Raw genomic sequence first — 20,928 nt, 5'->3', positions numbered from 1 at the left:
CGACCTTCAAACGCTCCAATAACGCCATATAATAGTCACTGTTGATGGTTTTTCCCTTCTCAAGATAATCGCTAAAAATTATTCCATGCGCATTAGAAACTGAAATTTTAACGAAATTTCCTATAGAAATACAATTTTGACCAAATTTTGGATATGAGTTAAACTTTGACAAAATTTGCTATAGAGATGAAATTTTGACAAAATTTCCTATAGAAATAAAATTTTGTCAAAATTTTCGATATGAGTTAAATTTTGACAAAATTTGCTACACAGATGAAACTTTGATCAAATTTTACTATGGAAAGAACATTTTGACGAAATTTGACATAGAGATGAAATTTTGACAAAATTTCGTATAGAAATGAAATTTTGACAAAATGTCCTATAGAAATGAAATTTTGACAAAATTTCCTATAGAAATGAAATTTTGACAAAATTTCCTATAGAAATGAAATTTTGACAAAATTTCCTATAGAAATGAAATTTTGACAAAATTTCCTATAGAAATGAAATTTTGACAAAATTTCCTATAGAAATGAAATTTTGACAAAATTTCCTATAGAAATGAAATTTTGAGAAAATTATCTGTAGAAATGAAATTTCGACAAAAGTTGCTGTAGAAATGAAATTTTAAAATTTTAACTTAATTCGACGCATGATAAAACTACGAAAGGTACTACATTACAGTCAGCTATTCGCAGCTGAGTACATCCAACTGTCAAAAACATGTCTTAGTACTATTGGTTACATTTTACATTCCACAGGTTACTATTGTCAAAAATATGTATGGTTACTATTGGTGACATAAGTAACTATTGGTTACATAGGTTACTATTGGTAACTAACATTAAAATGTAAACAAAACAAATTGACAATATTTAATATCTGTTGTTTACTAACATTAAATTTGTAAACATAACTGATATATGGGTGTACTTGAATTTTGTTGTTTTTGTAATACTGCAACTACCTGGGAATTATTTTACCATGATTCGACGCAGATCTTTGTGGGCCTAAAATACTTTTAAATACAGCCAGATCGGAGGACAAACTTATTATACCTCCATATTCATTCTATGGTGGTCGGTATAACAATATGCAATGTCACTCCTCAGACCTTATTTAAATTATATCGATAAAACATACACCGAAAGAATTCTCTTCGTTAATTTTACGAAGAATTCTTCATTAACTATTCTTCCTGAATTCTTCATTAAAATAACGAAATTTTCATTCATTTTCGTAAATTTTACGAAGAACATTTTACGAATATACGAAACTTCTACGAAACATTCTACATTAACTTTTCTTCGTAAAAAGTTCGTACTTTTAACGAAACTTTCTTCATATTTCATGAATTTTGTGAGGAAGTTTTTACGAATATTTTACGAAACATTCTGCGTTAAAATTTCTTCATAAAAAGTACGAAACATTTTCTTTGAAATAACGAAGAAGTTTCATTGAAGTTGTAAAATTTCCGTTCGCGGCATTAAATTGTCTTTTATAATGTGCTTGAGTGTATTCCTTTATTCTATTTTTTATGCAAGTTTACGCTACTTCTCATTTGGGTGATAGCGCGCTATGAATAAAAGTGAAGCAATAAAACTAAAAATTATTCAAAAACTTAAGATGTAAAGTAGTGATGTCATTTTTCACACTTGCAACTACAACCAAATGCATTTTCGACTATAAATTTTTTTTCTAAAAGTTCGAACATTTTTCAGAAAAAAGTACGAAAGTTTTTCATAAAAAGTACGAACATTTTTCATAAAAACTACGAAACTTCTTCATAAAAAGTACGAAACATTTTCATAAAAAGAACGAAATTGTTTCATAAAAAGTACGAAGATTTTTCGTAAAAAGTACGAATTGTAAGAAACAAACTACGAAAATTTTGGAAGAACTTTTCTTCGTAAAAAGTACGAAATATTTCGTACTTTTAATGAAAAGTTTCTTTGGTTGTAAAACAATGACAAATTTCGTACTTTTAACGAAATTTTTCGTTCTTTTTACGAAGAAAATTCTTTCGGTGTAGTAGCCAGATGGGATAAAGGGGTTTGCATAAAAATATCTGGTTTAATTCCGTTGATTACAATCACATTAAATATCCATATATTTAATGTGTTATTAAACACTCCGTTAGTATAATACTTGCTTGCATTTTTGTTTTTGGTAGGAAAGTTTTAATTTTTATTAATTATATGACATTTCATATAAATGTATATGAGGTCTATTGATATCCATTAGCATATGTAAACAAAAAATCCATATGGACTCTCACTGGCCCACTCAATCTCGGTTGGCTCCTATGGCTCGGGGTGTATATCAGAAAGTTATACTATAAACACTTATGAATATATAAACTTTAATAATAGGGCGGACCAAAACGAATTTAATCGGTCTGGTGGTATTTAGTTGGGATATTTTTTTTTTACAATAACACGAACTATTTTCAAAAAACAAAAATTAATCAAAATCTTGCTTTGGCTAACGTATATATACAAATTATGGCAATATAAAATTGTATTCCCCATATGTTACACCCTTATATACCTATCTGAGGTATATGTGTTCGTATGTACATATGTATTTTTCAATACTATCGCATAGTTTCATTTGTTTGCTTCCACTTTTATTCCACAGGATCCAGATGCATCATTTGACATTAACGGCAACGATTCTGATCCAACACCACAAGATAATGGTGATAACAAGCATGGTACCAGATGTGCTGGTGAAGTGGCCGGTGTGGCTTTCAATAATTACTGTGGTGTAGGTGTTGCATACAATGCCAGTATTGGTGGTAAGTTAAACACACATATATGTATACATGAATATATTATTAAATTTATCATTACCATTATCTATATAAAATATATTATTATTATTATTTTTTATTGTCCATTGCAAACTCTCTGATGAGATGAGGGTTAATATGCTGGAATATTGTTAATGAATTTTTCATTTATTTTTTGCCATCAGTTGTATAACCTAAAGGGATAAACCTTATAGGTTACATTAATTAAAATATTTTACAAATTTTTATCAATAAATAAAATAGCTTTGCAGATATTTTTATTGACATTTTTAAAGCCATAAAATATAAGTAAATTTTATATTTTAAATAACTTTAAAAATCAGAAAATATCTTCTTATGTTATTTCCTCAGGAAGATGTCTGTGATAATCTATAAAGAGTTTTAATTCTTCAAGAAATGAAATCGTAATTGTACAATCTATAGAGGAATTGCTATGTCAAATCAACGAATAATCCAGTAGTAAATAAATTTAAATTGGCACAATCTAAAATTAATGTATGTCATTCAAATTTTCCAAATTTTTAACTTCAGCTACACGGACGAAAAAGACTGTTTTTCATATGTTTGGGTGTAAAAATTATATGTTTGGAACTCAAATTTTTTAACACAATATTTTTAAATACAAGCATATAATGTTCATAAACTAGCATAACATGTTTGGGACATATATGTTAATATGTTAGAACATATTATGTTTGGAACATAAAATGTTTGTAAATATAATATGCTTAGATGCAAACTTATATTAATTTGGAAATAGTCTATAAACATATATGTGTTTAGAAAGAGAGACCTAGAGAGTATGCTGCAAGTAAAATAATGGATGTAACCAATTGGCGCCTTAAATATATATTTTTACTACCAGTGTATGCCCTAAGGTGAAACATAATATTTTGTTTGGAACAATCCTGAAAGTATATATGCTTGAAGCAAAATGTGTTTGAGGTATATGTCACAGTAGCGATTTTTTTGAGGGTGTAGAAATGGGGATTTTAATAAGATCGAAACGTTTTCTTTTCGACCTTTCATCTCTTTCACAATTCGGAAAAGTCGTCATTTCGGAAACTCGAATCTCGCTATATAGACTATATAGTAATTCTTGGGAATATAGAAACCGCATTTGCGTTCGTTTTTCATCCTCAAATTTGAAATTTAGTAATATTTATGATATATTTCAAATTTGGAGTATATTCCATATACTCCGTGTCTCTGATTATAACATAACAGGTTGGCTGATAAGTCCCCGGTCTAACAAAGAAAAACACATTTGTTTGTCAAAATTCGTTTTAATTATTCAACATAGTTCCCTTCAAGAGCGATACAACGAATACAACGACCTTCCAATTTTTTAATAACATTTTGGTAGTACTCCTTCGGTTTTGCCTCAAAATAGGCTTCAGTTTCGGCGGTCACCTCTTCATTGCAGCCAAGTATCCTTTTGAGGTCTGAGAACAAGAAAAAGTCGCTGGGGGCCAGATCTGGAGAATACGGTGAGTGGGGAAGTAATTCGAAGCCCAATTCATGAATTTTTGCATCGTTCTCAATGACTTGTGGCACGGTGCGTTGTCTTGGCGGAACAACACTTCTTTCTTCTTAATATGGGGCCGTTTTGCCGCGATTTCGACCTTCAAACGCTCCAATGACGCCATATAATAGTCACTGTTGATGGTTTTTCCCTTCTCAAGATAATCGATAAAAATTATTCCATGCACATCCAAAAAAACAGAGGCCATTACTTTGCCAGCGGACTTTTGAGTCTTTCCACGCTTCGGAGACGGTTCACCGGTCGCTGTCCACTCAGCCAACTGTCGATTGGACTCAGGAGTGTAGTGATGGAGCCATGTTTCATCCATTGTCACATATCGACCGAAAAAAATCGGGTGTATTACGAGTTAACAGCTGCAAACACCGCTCAGAATCATCAACACGTTGTTTTTGGTCAAACGTGAGCTCGCGTGGCACCCATTTTGCACAGAGCTTCCGCAAATCCAAATATTGATGAATGATATGACCAACACGTTCCTTTGATGTCTTTAAGGCCTCTGGATTTTGTGGATTTTTTTGATGTTTTCGTTGGTAACCACCTCTTTCGGGCGTCCACTGCGTTCACCGTCCTCCGTGCTCATTTCACCACGCTTTAATTTTGCATAGCAATCAATTATTTTTGATTTGCCTGGGGCCGAGTCCGGAAACTCATTATCAAGCCAAGTTTTTGCTTCCACCGTATTTTTTCCCTTCAGAAAATAGTATTTTATCAAAACACGAAATTCCTTTTTTCCCATTTTTCACAATAACAAAAGTTGATTCACAAAAGACGCTCTATCTCACAAACTATTTGACTTACAGACATCAAATTTTGACACGAATCATTTGAAGGTTGGTACTATATAAAAATAATATGTATTTAATACTAGCGATGCCATCTATGTGTCAGACCGGGGACTTATCAGCCAGCCTGTTAATAATTGATATTCCAGAAATTACATTTTTTATTTTCTGTAAACATTTGGTTTTATTTCGGTCACGTAAACAGATGGTTGATATTATGGTCAATATCGGTCTAACCTTCGATATAGCCCCATATAATATCCCGATTTAATTGACCTGAAACAATGAAAAATCCATACTGTAATCCGAATTCCTTTTGCACTAAGTAAGCATTGCAGCTCGAAAGAAAGTCTAAAGGGTGTAACGGTCAAAATTTGGTCAAGGGAAAACGCGTGTAAATCGGTGAAATCGTTTATTGAAAAAACCAAATTACATTTATTTTTCAAGTTCAATTAGTATAAAATTCAGGAAAAATATTCAGTTAGGCTTTCGCTTTTCCAAATCCGAATTGCCAGGCCTCACGCTTGACACCTGCCATCAGATTTTGTACAGCCACCAGAAAGCTAGTTTGCCTTGAACTGCTGCTCGTCCTTAGCAGTTTTTTTGGTCTTCTTTAGGTTCCGCTTGACAATAGCCCAGTATTTCTCAATTGGGCGGAGCTCTGGCGTGTTAGGAAGGTTCTTGTCCTTGGGAACCACCTGCACGTTGTTGGCGGCGTACCTCTCCATGGCCTTTTTAGCGTAATGGCAAGATGCCAAATCCGGCCAAAACAGTACGGAACAACCGTGTTTCTTCAGGAAAGGCAGCAGACGTTTATTCAAACACTCTTTCACGTAAATTTCTTGGTTGACAGTCTCCGAAGCTATGAAAATGCTGCTTTTCAAGTCACAGGTACAGATGGCTTGCCAAACCAGATATTTCTTTGCGAACTTTGACAGTTTTATGTGCTTGAAAATATCTGCTACTTTTCCCCTTCCTTTTGCCGTATAAAACTCCCGTCCGGGAAGCTGCTTGTAGTCGACTTTGACGTAGGTTTCGTCGTCCATTACCATTTGGCCGTCGTATTTTGTTTATCATCGCGATTTGGAGTCACTACCTTCTTGTAAGTCGATAATCCGGCTCGTTTTTTGGCTCGATGCACGGTTGTAGACAATACACCCAGCTTATTTGCGGCATCTCGGAGAGAGAGGTTAGGGTTTCGCTTGAAACTACCGGCAACTCTCTTTGTCGTCTCAGCGGCTTCCGGTTTTCGATTTCCCCCCGATCCAGACTTCCTGGCTGTCGACAAACGTTCCCCAAACACTTTAATTACATTTGTAACGGTTGATTTGGCAACTTTTAGTGATTTTGCCAGCTTTGCGTGCGAGTAGCTCGGATTTTCGCGATGCGCGAGCAAAATTTTGATACGCTGCTCTTCTTGCTTGGACGGCATTTTGACAACTGAAGAGTGAATTCCAAAATCAAAATAGGAGCAACATTCTACACACACACACTTTCAAAATGAGGGGTGTTCAGGTTTTTTAAAAGCAAAATTGAAAGAAATACGTCAAGTTTATATTGACCAAATTTTGACCGTATCACCCTTTATGTGTTTAAATTTTCTGACTTTTACCGAATATGAAACATAATGGGAACAAATAAAATACTGGATATTTCCCAATAAAATATTTGAAAAGTTTTGCGGTCCTTAGCATAGGTGGTATTTGTTATTAAATATGTTCTAGTATTGTTCAAAATGTCTTTATTCCAGCAAAAAATTTGGAAGTTCTTCCTAAGGCACAACTTTAAAAGCACTTCCAAAAATGTCCTCCCAAAGATGTTCCTTATTTTAACTGCACAGAAAGTTTATTTGAGTCAATTTTTTATAACTCGCTCTTTTCATATTTTTAATGGGAAATTTAAAATTTTATTGTTTCAAATGGGGTAAAAACAGATTAAAAATTAATAAAATAGAGCAATTTATTTAAATTTTGCCGACAAAAATGCTAAATTCGTTCTAGAAAAATTGCGAATTTTTGAAAATATTTGATGTCAAACGATCCAGACAAGCCTTATAATGCATTGAAAATCATAAAAAGTTTTAAAAATTATTTATTCGTCAAAATATCACAAAATTTTTTTTATTCACATCCAAATCACTGGATTCGCAAATTCAGTGCACCGGCTGTTGAAATGGTGGACATTTCTATAGAAAAGTTTGTCAACATTTTATTTCTATAGAAAATATTTCTTCTCAGCGAATACAGCTGGGTTTTGATTTTATAACAAATTTATTTAAGCAAATAAATATGCCTTAAATATACACATGAACATACGCATATAAATCTCCTATAAAAACTACAAACTACAAACAGGATCTGCTATCATGTATTTCTACTTTAATGCATGCATTATTACACACTTACATATGTTTCCATGTGAGTTTGGTGTAAGTGAGCGAATGCACATATATAGCCCCACGACCACATTCTTAGAAACACTCACCGAGAGACAAAAATGCCATTCAAATTGGTACCAAAAGATAACAAACATGCCAACCAAACAAAGCCTCCTATTGAGCACTGTTAACAAATGAGAATTTATGCAGCCACGGACAGCAAAATTCTGTCTGTGCTTACGCGCTCATTCCGTGTGAATGAATGAATATCCTTTCTGCTATGGGTGAACATCAGAAACACGCTCCTATGGCAACATCACCAACAACATACTCGAGCACCAGTTCCAACATCATTTCTGGCTTACTCGCTGTACTAACAATGATTCTGGCATTGCGCTCTTAATGATTATGAGAATAACAACATGAGGAAATATTTCGCGCGCACACACACACACAAAAGCCTTATGGTTGTGTGGGAGCCAAAGTAAAATTCCTGTAAACTATGGAATGGTGGACGTATATTAAGGAATGGTAAAGTTAAATTTAAATGAAAATATTGCGAGCACAAACAGAAGAAACAATATCTCTCAGAAATTCTGGTAACTGTTACTAAAATCAATTCCCAAGCGATTCATTTTTAATGCCTTCAATTAACTCAAAGTGGTATCCTTGGATTGATCGCTTGAGTTGTACTGGAACGATATTGGTTGAATTTTTGGACAGAAAAAAAAATCACCGATAATTAATGCAGTATGCCACGGTCAATTGTTGTTATAAACAAATGCAAAAGTAATCATGCAATAATTCTGGCCTGATCGAACAGCTTCGCCAAAATGATAACACGCAAATAGTATTTCGAGGTTAATGGATTGACTGAATTCGGAGTACACACGGGAAAATAGTGAAAAAGCAACTCTCTTTTAAATTTGAATGGTGTGTACTTGAAGTTAGATAAAGTTAGTTACACTAGGAACCAAATTAAAAAAATCATTCTTTTTTCTTTATGTCTTACACTTAAAAAAAGTTAACTTGAAATCAAAGATTTTGGTCTCCCTTTAAGGATTTTGTTATTGATTCCTAGCCGAAGATGCGACCTCTTTTAAATAAATACAATTTTTACAGTATATGGCTTTAAATCTAGGCTAAATAAAGGGAGCCACCGTGGTGCAATGGTTAGCATGCCCGCCTTGCATACACAAGGTCGTGGGTTCGATTCCTGCTTCGGCCGAACACCAAAAAGTTTTCCAGCGGTGGATTATCCCACCTCAGTAATGCTGGTGACATTTCTGAGGGTTTCAAAGCTTCTCTAAGTGGTTTCAGTGCAATTTGGAACGCCGTTCGGACTCGGCTATAAAATGGAGGTCCCTTGTCCCTTTTCATTGAGCTTAATATGGAATCGGGCAGTACTCAGTGATAAGAGAGAAGTTCACCAATGTGGTATCACAATGGATTGAATAGTCTAATTGAGCCTGATACATCGGGCTGCCACCTAACCTAGGCTCAATAAAAATCAAATCTTTTAATTTTTTTTTTTTAGTTTTAAGAAAAATTTTCCTTAATGTTGTGTAAATTGCGGGTCGTGATTAAAGGGTGATTTTTAAGAGCTATATGAACATTAAAAACAGAAACACATAAAATTAAAACAAGTATATACGGCCGTAAGTTCGGCGAGGCCGAATCTTGTGTACCCTCCACCATGGATTGCGTAGAAACTTCTACGAAAGAATGTCATCCACAATCGAATACTTGGGTTGTGGTATCTTAAAACTTCTTAACATCGATTTCTAAATTGTGAGTTAGTACATACCTGGTATATATTAGACAAAAAATTTATGTATAGGTAAGTCTATAAATAATTACGAATCGATATAGACTTTTTGCACGATATGTAGAGAGCCAGAATTGAAATATGGGGGTCGCTTATATACAATTAGGGAGCCACCGTGGTGCAATGGTTAGCATGCCCGCCTTGCATTCACAAGGTCGTGGGTTCGATTCCTGCTTCGGCCGAATACCAAAAAGTTTTTCAGCGGTGGATTATCCCACCTCAGTAATGCTGGTGACATTTCTGAGGGTTTCAAAGCTTCTCTAAGTGGTTTCACTGCAATGTGGAACGCCGTTCGGACTCGGCTATAAAAAGGAGGTCCCTTGTCATTGAGCTTAACATGGAATCGGGCAGCACTCAGTGATAAGAGAGAAGTTCACCAATGTGGTATCACAATGGACTGAATAGTCTAAGTGAGCCTGATACATCGGGCTGCCACCTAACCTAACCTAACCTATATACAATTATGAACTTGTTATAGACCAATTCTTGTGTGATTGGGAATCGATTTATCTGAGGGCTATATATAACTATAGACCGATATGGACATAGTTAGGCACGGCCATATACTAGCACAATGTACCAAATTTCAACCGAATCGGATGAAATTTGCTTCTCTTAGAGACCTCGCAAGCTAAATCTGGGGATCGGTTTATATGGGAACTATATATAATTATGGACTGATATGAACCAATTCCTGCATGGTTGTTGGATACAATATACTAACATCCATGTACCAAATTTCAGCCGGATCGGATGAAATTTGCTTCTCTTAGAGGCTTCGCAAACCACATCTGGGAGTCGGTTTATATGGGGGCTATATATAATTATAGACCGATGTGGACCAATCTTTGCATGGTTGTTAGAGACCATATATTAACACCATGTACCAAATTTCAACCGGATCGGATGAAATTTGCTTCTCTTATAGTCTCCGCAAGCCAAATCTGGGAGTCGGTTTATATGGGGGCTATATATAATTATGGACCGATGTGGACCAATTTTAGAGAGACCGTATACTAACACCATGCACCAAATTTCAGCCGGATCGGATGAAATTTGCTTCTCTTAGAGGATTCGCAAGCCAAATTTGGGGGTCCGTTTATATGGGGGCTATACGTAAAAGTGAACCGATATGGCCCATTTGCAATACCATCTGACCTACATCAATAACAACTACTTGTGCCAAGTTTCAAGTCGATAGCTTGTTTCGTTCGGAAGTTAGCGTGATTTCAACAGACGAACGGACGGACGGACCGACATGCTCAGATCGACTCAGAATTTCACCACGACCCAGAATATATATACTTTATGGGGTCTTAGAGCAATATTTTGATGTGTTACAAACGGAATGACAAAGTTTATATACCCCCCATCCTATGGTGGAGGGTATAAAAAAATGCATAAAATATATATTTGAATTGAGAGTACCGTCCATATAATTTTATGTTTGAAGATTATTTCACGTAAATGTTGAACGCGGATGTGCCTCAAATGGTCCGTCTGCACTGAAAAAAAGTATACCCGGATCCAAAGATTTTATCTTTACACTAATGATTTTAGATTTTAGTATGGACAAGTTTTAGACGCAAGCCTCTTTTTTCTCTGATTCAATCACCAAATTAATTGATCCAATTAATTTTTTAATTGAAATGTCTTCAATCACGAAAACGATAGTATCAATCACAGTTTTAATTGGGCATAGAAAAAATTCTTGATTAAAAAATTAATTGATTTTTTCAGCAATTTCAATTAATGTTTTAATTGATTCAATTAAAAATTTAATTGATGTTGATTGCAAAACGCAATTAATTTATTAATTAAAAAAGGTAACTATTTTTAATTACTTAGTTAGATTGGCTTAGAGTTTTTATTTGGATTAACAAATGATTGTTTGAAATACATTTTTAATTAAAAAAGTAAAAAAAATCAGCAATTTTTTTTACTGAATTAGTCTTCCGAATTTGATTAAAAAGTTAATTGTATCAATTAATTTTTTAATTAAACATTTTAAAAATTTCAATCATTGACTTAATTAACTTAATGTTTCTATCATGATTAAAAAGTTAATTGTATCAATTAATTTATTAATTGAAAAAATTTTCAACTTCAATTAACTTTTTAATTGGAAATATTTTGGTGATATTTTTTTCTGTGTACTTGATCCTAGGAAAGAATTCATTCGTTGTTGTTTTTGTTTTTCAGTCTTTTTTTTATAAATGCATATTGGAACGTATTTTCAGCTTTTTTCTTCATTTGGTAGCAGTGTGCCTTAAAATCATGTTAAGGGCAACTTAAATTTGCCAATTCGGGCTCGAATACAAATAGAAATTATGCTTCGTTTCAAGTATTAATTTCTTTTTTTTTAAATGCTTGTTTTGCTTTGTAGTGAAGATACAAAACGTCAACAAATTTAAAAACAATTTAATTAATTTTGAAGAATTTTTTTCGGAATTATTAAAGCCAAGTTGACCTTAATCAAAAAAAAAAATTCTTTAATTTTAGATACCAAATTTTAAGTCGACTGACTTAACTATAAAACAAAATTGCTTATATAAACATGAGTTTTAACGAAGCCCCCAAAACAGTCGTTGAATCACTATGACCAGACAAGTGGTTAAATCAAATGCTCAGCGAACTGCCCTCAAAAATGTCCATAGTTACGTGCGCTGTGTGGCATGTGGCACCGTTTTGTTGAAAGTGAAACAAAATACGAAACGTGCGTCAGCTGTGTTGCCAAAAAGATAATAGCTAAAAAAATCATCCTTTATTTCGTGGACTATTCTGACAGAATTCCGATCTTCACTTCAATTAAACATTATTTTTCGAGTACAACCAACATTTGCTTTCTTAAAGACTATAAAAAAAGGACATCATGACCAATTTAACTTGGAATTCTGCAAAACTCTCACTTTCAATGGTTCCCCTGCCTCTCTCTTTTTTTTATAACAACAGATCACCAGCGTCGTCATTATCAAACCAAAACACCCTCATCCACATCATCATCATCATTCAAGCATCACCATGAGATAGCCGTCAAAGCACTTTAGCGTACAATAACACAATAACAACAACAAAATTCAGTCATTGCGATATACGCCACATTAAACCACACCACATGAGAAATAGAGATGAAGCTTTCATTGAACCAAAGGAAGTGTCTGTACGATGGCTTTAAACACAGCACAAAGCCAAAAGGAATGGGCCCAATGTAGTGAGCCACCATTGGTTTACATCGTATGTTTAAGCCTTGTAAGCATATTCAATGTCCTCCTCCTCATCGCTATACACTTACACACAACATAACTCAACTGTAATGCAATGCAATGCATTGTGTGTACGTGTGTATGGGGTATGTGCGTATGTATTATGGATGCTATTCATCGAAACCCGCCAAAGGAACACAATACATTATTGGTAGTGAACACACACACACACACCGGCATAATTTCGCGTACATATAGGAACATGTGAAAAACAATAACAACAAAACGAAAACCTTCTCACCAGGGCTATACAGAATTAAAAAAACTTAAGAAATAACAACAACTAAATTCCAGCATTCAGAATATATTTAAGAGAGACATGAATGTGCAGTAATGTTTTGCCATACATAACTCTAAGTTTGTTCGAATACATTTTGAAATTCTTTTGCTTAAGTGCGATAACGATTGTGTGTATGTGTGCGTGTGTGTATTTTTGCCACTGCATTCAAGGATATTCTTTACCCCACACAAAGCATTACCAGGGTAAAATGCATAAATAATAACATATGTATGTGAATATGTATCATGTGTGTGTGTTTGAGAGAGAATGAGTGCTTTTGACTGAGTAGTATGTCCAAGTAGAAGCATGCCTCATGGAGCGCCATCATTATTGAAAGTTTTGAAATGGTATTGAATGTATTCATCGAACAATATTTAAGACATGATTTCATAAAAGTGATGAAATACAAACCTAAATAAAAGACAAGAAATAATCCTGTCAAAGTAAACATTGCCAAAATAATTTTTGGTGAATATTTTCTAGAAATATGGTATCTAAGTAGTTTTAGGGATTTTATACCCATTTCCGTAGGATTATGATGTGGATATAATATGTTAGGTATACACTGAAAAAACAGTGAACCCACCAGGAAGAAAAATTTCGGTTAATTTTAGAAAATTTTGAATATTTTTAAAAAATTTTAACTAAACAGTATTACGAACGCTGGCATCACGCCGATGTCATTAAAATAAGTAAATATTTTTCGAAAAATTCAAGAAAATTTATTAGACATAATTAAGTTTTTTTTCACTTGTTAAAGAAAAATTTGTAGTTTCAAGGAAAAATTTGAAGTTCAAAATTGCAAGAATGTCTTTAGTGACATATGAAGTTCATGATGAACGCATTTGTAGTAAAATTTGCAAATTTAAAGAAATACTGAACTATTTTGTGGGAGGCTCGAATTTAGTTAATCTTTATACTTCATTTGTGTATATTTTTTTCCTCGATTTTAGTTAATTTAACTAACGTACGCAAAAAATTATTAGAGTAAAGAAAACTTTCTCCAAAACATAATAATTCCATGAACTAAAATAAAGTTAAATTGGCTTTAGTGAAATAGAGAGTTCACTTTTTTTTTGAGTGTAGTAGAAGCCAGTTATTTCAGGAAAATTTAGACTATTCACTCCATTGTGATACCACAGGTCGTGATCTTTAATTTTAGCACAATATTAAGAGAATTGATTTTTATAGTGAGTCCTAACGGCGTTTCACAATGAAACTACGTTGAGAAGTTTTGAAACACTCAGAAATGTCAACAACATTACTGAAATGTAAATCATTGCATCATGGAGAGTGTTTAAGTTTGGAAATCTGTTCACGGTTGCCCCAGTTGGTAGAATTGTATCAATAATGGTACATTTTTTACTGTTTGGTAGATTGGTAGAATTCATGATGGGTTGGTAGATTTTGAAATATATTCCTCTCCTATTAAGTACGTGCGTACAAAAATTTCTATAGAAATAACATTTTGACAAAATATTCTATAGAAATAAACTGTTAACGAAAGGTTCTCAAAAACAAAAATTTTGACAAAATATTCTATAGAAATAAAATTTTGACAGAATTTTCTATAGAAATAAAATTTTGACAGAATTTTCTATAGAATTAAAATTTTGAAAAAATTTTCTATAGAAATAAAATTTTGAGAAAATTTTCTATAGAAATAAAATCTTGACAAAATTTTCTATAGAAATAAAATTTTAACAAATTGTTCTGTAGAAATAAAATGTTGATAAAATTTTCTATAGAAATAAAATTTTGACCAAATATTCTATAGAAATAAAATGTTAACGAAATGTTCTATAAAAATAAAATTTTGACAAAATTTTCTATAGAAATAAAATCTTGACAAAATGTTCTATAGAAGTAAAATTTTAACAAAATTTTCTATAGAAATAAAATTTTGACAGAATTTTCTGTGGAGATAATATATTGACAAAATATTCTATACAAATGAAATGTTAACGAAATATTCTATAAAAATAAAATTTGGACAAAATATTCTATGGAAATAAAATGTTGACAAAATTTTCTATAGGAATAAAATGTTGACAAAATTTTCTTAGAAATAAAATTTTGACAAAATTTTCTATAGAAATAAAATTTTGACAACATTTTCTATAGAAATGAAATTTTGACAAAATTTTCCATAGAAAGAAAATTTTAACAAAATTTTTTATAGAAAGAAAATTTTGACAAAATTTTCTATAGAAATAAAATCTTAACAAAATTTTCTATAGAAATAAAATTTTAACAAAATTTTCTATAGAAATAAAATTTTAACAAAATTTTCTATAGAAATAAAATGTTAACAAAATTTTCTATAGAGATACAATTTTGACAAAATTTTCTATAGAAATAAAATTTTAACAAAATTTTCTATAGAAATAAAATTTTAACAACATTTTACATAGAAATAAAATGTTAACAAAATGTTCTATAGAAATAAAATTTTGACAAAATATTCTATAGAAATAAAATTTTAACAAAATTTTCTATAGAAAGAAAATGTTGACAAAATTTTCTATACGAATAAAATTTTGACAAAATTTTCTAAAGAAATAATATTTTGACAAAATTTTCTATAGAGATACAATTTTAATAAATAAAATTTTAACAAAATTTTCTATACAAAGAAAATGTTGACAAAATTTTCTATACGAATAAAATTTTGACAAAATTTTCTAAAGAAATGACATTTTGACAAAATTTTCTATAGAGATACAATTTTATTAAATAAAATTTTCACAAAATTTTCTATAGAAATAAAATTTTAACAAATTTTCTTTTTATAGAAAATTTTGACAAAAGAAAATTTTGACAACATTTTCTATAGAAAGGAAATCTTGACAAAATTTTCTATAGAAATAAAATTTTTACAAAATTTTCTATACAAATAAAATTTTGACAAAATTTTACATAGAAATAACATTTTGACAAAATTTTCTATAGATACAACATTTTGACAAAATTTTCTATAGCACTAAAATTTGACAAAATTTTCTATAGAAATAAAATGTTGATAAAACGTTCTATAGAAAATAAAATTTTCTATAGAAAAATATTCTACAGAAATAAAATTTGACATAGAAATAACATCTTGACAAAATTTTCTATAGAAATAAAATTTTGACAAAATTTTCTATAGAAATACAATTTTTACAAACATTTTTATAGAAATAAAATTTTAACAAAATTTTCCATAGAAATACAATTTTAACAAAATTTTCGATAGAGATAAATTTTTGACAAAATTTACTATAGAAATGAAATTTTAACAAAATTTTCTATAGAAATAAAATTTTATCAAAATTTTCTATAGAAATAAAATGTTAACAAAATGTTCTATAGAAATAAAATTTTGACAAAATTTTCTATAGAAATAATAATTTTGACAAAATTTTCTATAGCAATAAAATTATTGACAACATTTTACATAGAAATAAAATTTTGACAAAATATTCTATGGAAATAAAACTTTAACAAAATTTTCTATAGAAAGAAAATGTTGACAAAATTTTCTATACGAATAAAATTTTGACAAAATTTTCTATAAAAATAAACAAAATATTCTATATTTAGAAATAAAATTTTGAAAAAATTTTCCAAAGAAATAACATTTTGACAAAATTTTCTGTAGAGATACAAGTTTAATAAATAAAATTTTCACAAAATTTTCTATAGAAATAAAATTTTCACAAAATTTTCTATAGAGATAAAATTTTGACAAAATTTTCTATAGAAATAAAATTTTAACAAAATTTTCTATAGAAATAAAATAACCTGTCTAAATCAGCTTGCGGTAAGATTACATAAGATAAGCACCTAATATTTGCAAATATCTTAATATCATATGCATGAAATCGATTGCTCGATTTGAATTCTTGAGCATATTGACACCGCCAGACGCTTTATTGGTATATCAAAATTTTATACATACTCTTGAAACAAAAAATTACATTCCAAAATCCAATCCAGGTTCGAGTCACCGTAGTTGATTTTTTTTTATAAATTCGTAACCTTACGTTTTTAGATCATAAACGCTGGTAGTTGTTTTAACAAGGCATGGTGTCATTTTATCGTTGTCAGATTGACACCACCTGTTCTTACTTTGAAAGTGAACCCATGTGTGATGATTCACTTTCATGCACGAATCGTTTTGAAATGACCACACCGTTCATGATTTTTTTCTATGGATGTATCGGTCCACGTTCTTATATATTGCCCCATTACAAATAAAAGCCCATGTATTTTTCAGTTTACATAATTATTAACAGTAATCCTTACTAGAAAATTTTTGCTCTAATAATTTTAGCTATAATTCTTCCTTAACAATGTCATATTTTTAGATTAATTGCTTTTATACCGTTGAGAGTTTAAAATTTCTAATAATTTGAGATACGAATAAAATCAAATGTAGCATTGTATGTGAGAATGTATCCATGATATTACAACTATTCCCATGTTCTATGTATAATTATTTTGTATGACAAATGTGCACATGAAAATTGCATATCAAAAAAAAATCTAATCAAATTCAAAATAGTCTCGGAGGATCAATTATTAGAAATATTCGATTATTTTGAATGAAGAATTACTTATGGTTGCATATGTTTTAAGAGTTATTTAAAAATAAGTGTTTTTTTTTTTTTGTGGGAAATAAAAAAAAGGTTGGAAATATTTGGTTTGACTTTTCAAATTTGTGTAAACGCATACACGATACATAGCAAAACTGTCTGGACTGGGTATAAGATGACGTTACCGAATGATAGCGGATATTAACATGAAACTTGGCATAAACTAATACCGGATCGGATAAAATGTGCACCGCCAGGAAGATCCAGAAATCAAATGTGGGCATCGTTTTATATTGGGGCTATATACAATTATCGACCGATACGAACCAACTTTTTGCAAATTGAGAAGGAATGTATATTAATTTGTTTGTGTCACCACAAAATTCGAATTTTTATTAAAAACTTTTGCCAAGACAAGACAACCAAGTAAATAGCATCGACTAAGCTCTGGGGCCCTAGGGAGACTAAAAAAATGCAAAGTTTATTGCACAAATCCTTTTTCTACCCCTCTCTTACTAAATTTAGTTTGTTACGATTGAAGTGTAGACATGGCTAGCAGCAAATATTGACAAAACTCTATCTGAACAACTCAGTTTAAAAAGGACAGGAATCAGGCAAACACAAAAGCATCGATCCAGGCAAGCAAAACAAAAACAACAACGATGAAACAAAAAAATAAAACAAAACAACGAAAATCTGGAAAAAAAACTTTATCGGTATAAATTTGTTAACAACTCTCCGACCACAAAAACCGCCAACACTTCATGTTGACAAGACACACAAAAATCTATGACAACACAACAGCAAAGGCTTCTGTGTTAAGAGTAGGAGGCCAAAGGAGAACCTCTGCAGAAAAACATTTTGGTTAAAAATCCCCCAAAAAGGATACAAAACAAAATAAGATAAAATGGCATTTGGAGAAGATCGACGGCTGAAACTTTAGGGAGTTGCCAGGAACAAGAAATGAATCTTTTAAGATTTAAAGTGACTTTTGACGGATGAGTGTCGGTTCCAACACCAGCAACGATGGCAGACGGAAGCACTTCCAACCACGACTCAAAACAGAAAGCAGACAATTTCAACAAAAACTCTCAAAGGGGAATACACAGAGAAACCTGATTACATGAACAAACGCTTAAACCCTAACACACCCCCTCCCCCATACACATTCACACATACACACAGTGGTCTAGTATGTAGTAGTCATCTTTGCCATAAATTAAAGAATACTGTTTCTCTGAGTATCACAGGCCCATAAATAATTCACATGTATATAGAGGATAAAGGGTGAAGTAGTCTAGTGGTTTGTTGGTATATGCAAGATGCTGTTTTGTATAAGAAAGAAAATCCTTAAGTCATGAAAATATTGTGTCAATATTTTCGAATAGTCTGTGAAGCTTTGGTGAAACTTTGTTCACTTAAAACAGAATTCTCCTTCGTTAAACTTTTCATCATCTCTAGCTTAAACATTTGGGTGGTATAACTAAAAAACTGAATTTTAAATAAAATTAATTAAAATATTAAAAAGAAAATTACATTATGTTTATTACACAATAATATTAAGTAAATTTATTAAAATTAAAATAACTTAAATCAAACTTAATTAAAACTCAAAGTAAAAAGGATTTAAAAATAATTGTACCTAACATACTAAATGATGCCGAATATTCGGCCGTAAGAAAATTAAAATTTTTCCAATTAAAGACTTAATTGAGTTTTAAAAAATTTTAAATTAAAAATTTAATTGATTCAACAAATTATTTAATTGAAACAAAAATCAATCACAAAAATTAAAAGCATCAATTCATTTTTGAATTGAATCAATTTATTTTTTAATTGACTTTCAATAAATTTATTAGTTGACACTAACATTTCTGTGATTGAATATTTCAATTAAAAACAAGTATATACGGCCGAAAATTCGGCCAGGCCGAATCTTATGTACCCTCCACCATGCGTAAAAACTTCTGCTACAGACTGTCATCCACAATCGAATTACTTGGGTTGCGGTAACACTTGCCGATGGCAAGACGTCTTAAAACTTCGTAACACCGTCTACTCAAAAAAGGCCGATTAATTTAGTTTGACAAAATTTTCTATTGAAATAAAATTTTGACAAAATTTTCTAAAGAAATAAAATTTTAACAAAAATTTCTATATCAATAAAACTTTGACAAAAATTTTCTATAGAAATAACATTTTGACAAAAATGTCTATTGAAATAAAATCTTGGAAAATTTTTGTATAATAATAAAATTTGGACAAAATTTTCTATAGTAATAAAATTTTGACAAAATTTTCTATAGAAATAAAATTTTGGTAGATTATTTTTGGGGATCGGCTATATATAACTAATGACCGATATGGACCAAATTTGGCATGGTTGTTAGCGGCCATATACTAGCGCCATGTACCAAATTTCGCCACGTACCAAATTGCAACCGGATCGGATGAATTTTGCTCCTCCATGAGCTACGGAGGTCAAATCTGGGGATCGGTTTAAATGGGGGCTATATATAATTATGGACCGATGTGGACCAATTTTTGCATCGTTGCTAGAGACCACATACTAACACCGTGTACCAAATTTCAGCCGGATCTGATGAAATTTGCTTCTCTTAGAGGCTCCGCAAGCCAAATCTGGGGATCGGTTTATATGGGGGCTATATATAATTATGGACCGATATAGACCAATTTTTGCGTGGTTGTTAGAGACCATATACTTACACCATGTACAAAATTTCAACCGGATCGGATGAATTTTGCTCCTCCAAGAGGCTCCGAAAGCCAAATCTGAGCGTCGGTTTATATGGGGCTATACATAAAAGTTGTCCGATATGACCCATTTGCAATACCATCCGACCTACATCAATAACAACTACTTGTGCCAAGTTTCAAGTCGATAGCTTGTTTCGTTCGGAAGTTAGTGTGATTTCAACAGACGGACGGACGGACATGCTTAGATCGACTCAGAATTTCACGCGACCCAGAATATATGGAGTCTTAGAGTCTTAGAGCAATATTTCGATGTGTTACAAACGGAATGACAAAGTTAATATACCCGCCATCCCATGGTGGAGGGTATAATTAATTGGATCAATTCATTTCGTGATTGAAGATAAAAAATATGTTTTTGTGTGAGCATTAAAATGCGGATAAATTCTTTGTTTCTGGCACCATTGCTCGTGGTGGCTCGGGTGCCACGGAGTGCAATGGTTAGCATGTCCGTCTTGCTTGATGGTTTCAAACCGAGTTTCGACCAAACACCAAAACGTTTATCAGCGGTGTATTTTCATCGTGTAATATCGGGCTGTCACTGCACCAAAACTAGAGATGGTTAGATTAGGTAAGCAAGGGTCGAACTCACGACCCTTTGTAGGCAAAGTGGAATGATTGATAGAAAACTTGCTCTGAGCTGAACATATCTTGAGAGTGGAACACATATTATAAATATAAG

At 31.7% G+C, this 20,928-nt stretch overlaps 1 protein-coding gene across 4 annotated transcripts in view; it reads left to right on the top strand.

Moving 5' to 3' along the window:
* Positions 1-20,928, top strand: part of Fur2 (furin-like protease 2) — a 797,201-nt gene that overhangs the window by 682,190 nt on the left and 94,083 nt on the right. For all 4 annotated transcript variants that reach the window (XM_075301234.1, XM_075301235.1, XM_075301232.1 and 1 more), the window contains one exon: positions 2,644-2,803. In XM_075301234.1, coding sequence (XP_075157349.1) covers positions 2,644-2,803 — 160 coding nt within the window. The remainder of the gene's footprint in view (positions 1-2,643; positions 2,804-20,928) is intronic.

The sequence above is a fragment of the Haematobia irritans genome, chromosome 3 (genome assembly GCF_050003625.1).
Source record: "Haematobia irritans isolate KBUSLIRL chromosome 3, ASM5000362v1, whole genome shotgun sequence".
Taxonomy (NCBI): domain Eukaryota; kingdom Metazoa; phylum Arthropoda; class Insecta; order Diptera; family Muscidae; genus Haematobia; species Haematobia irritans.
Note: the sequence above shows the minus strand (reverse complement) of the source record. Positions and strands in the feature narration are given on the sequence as shown.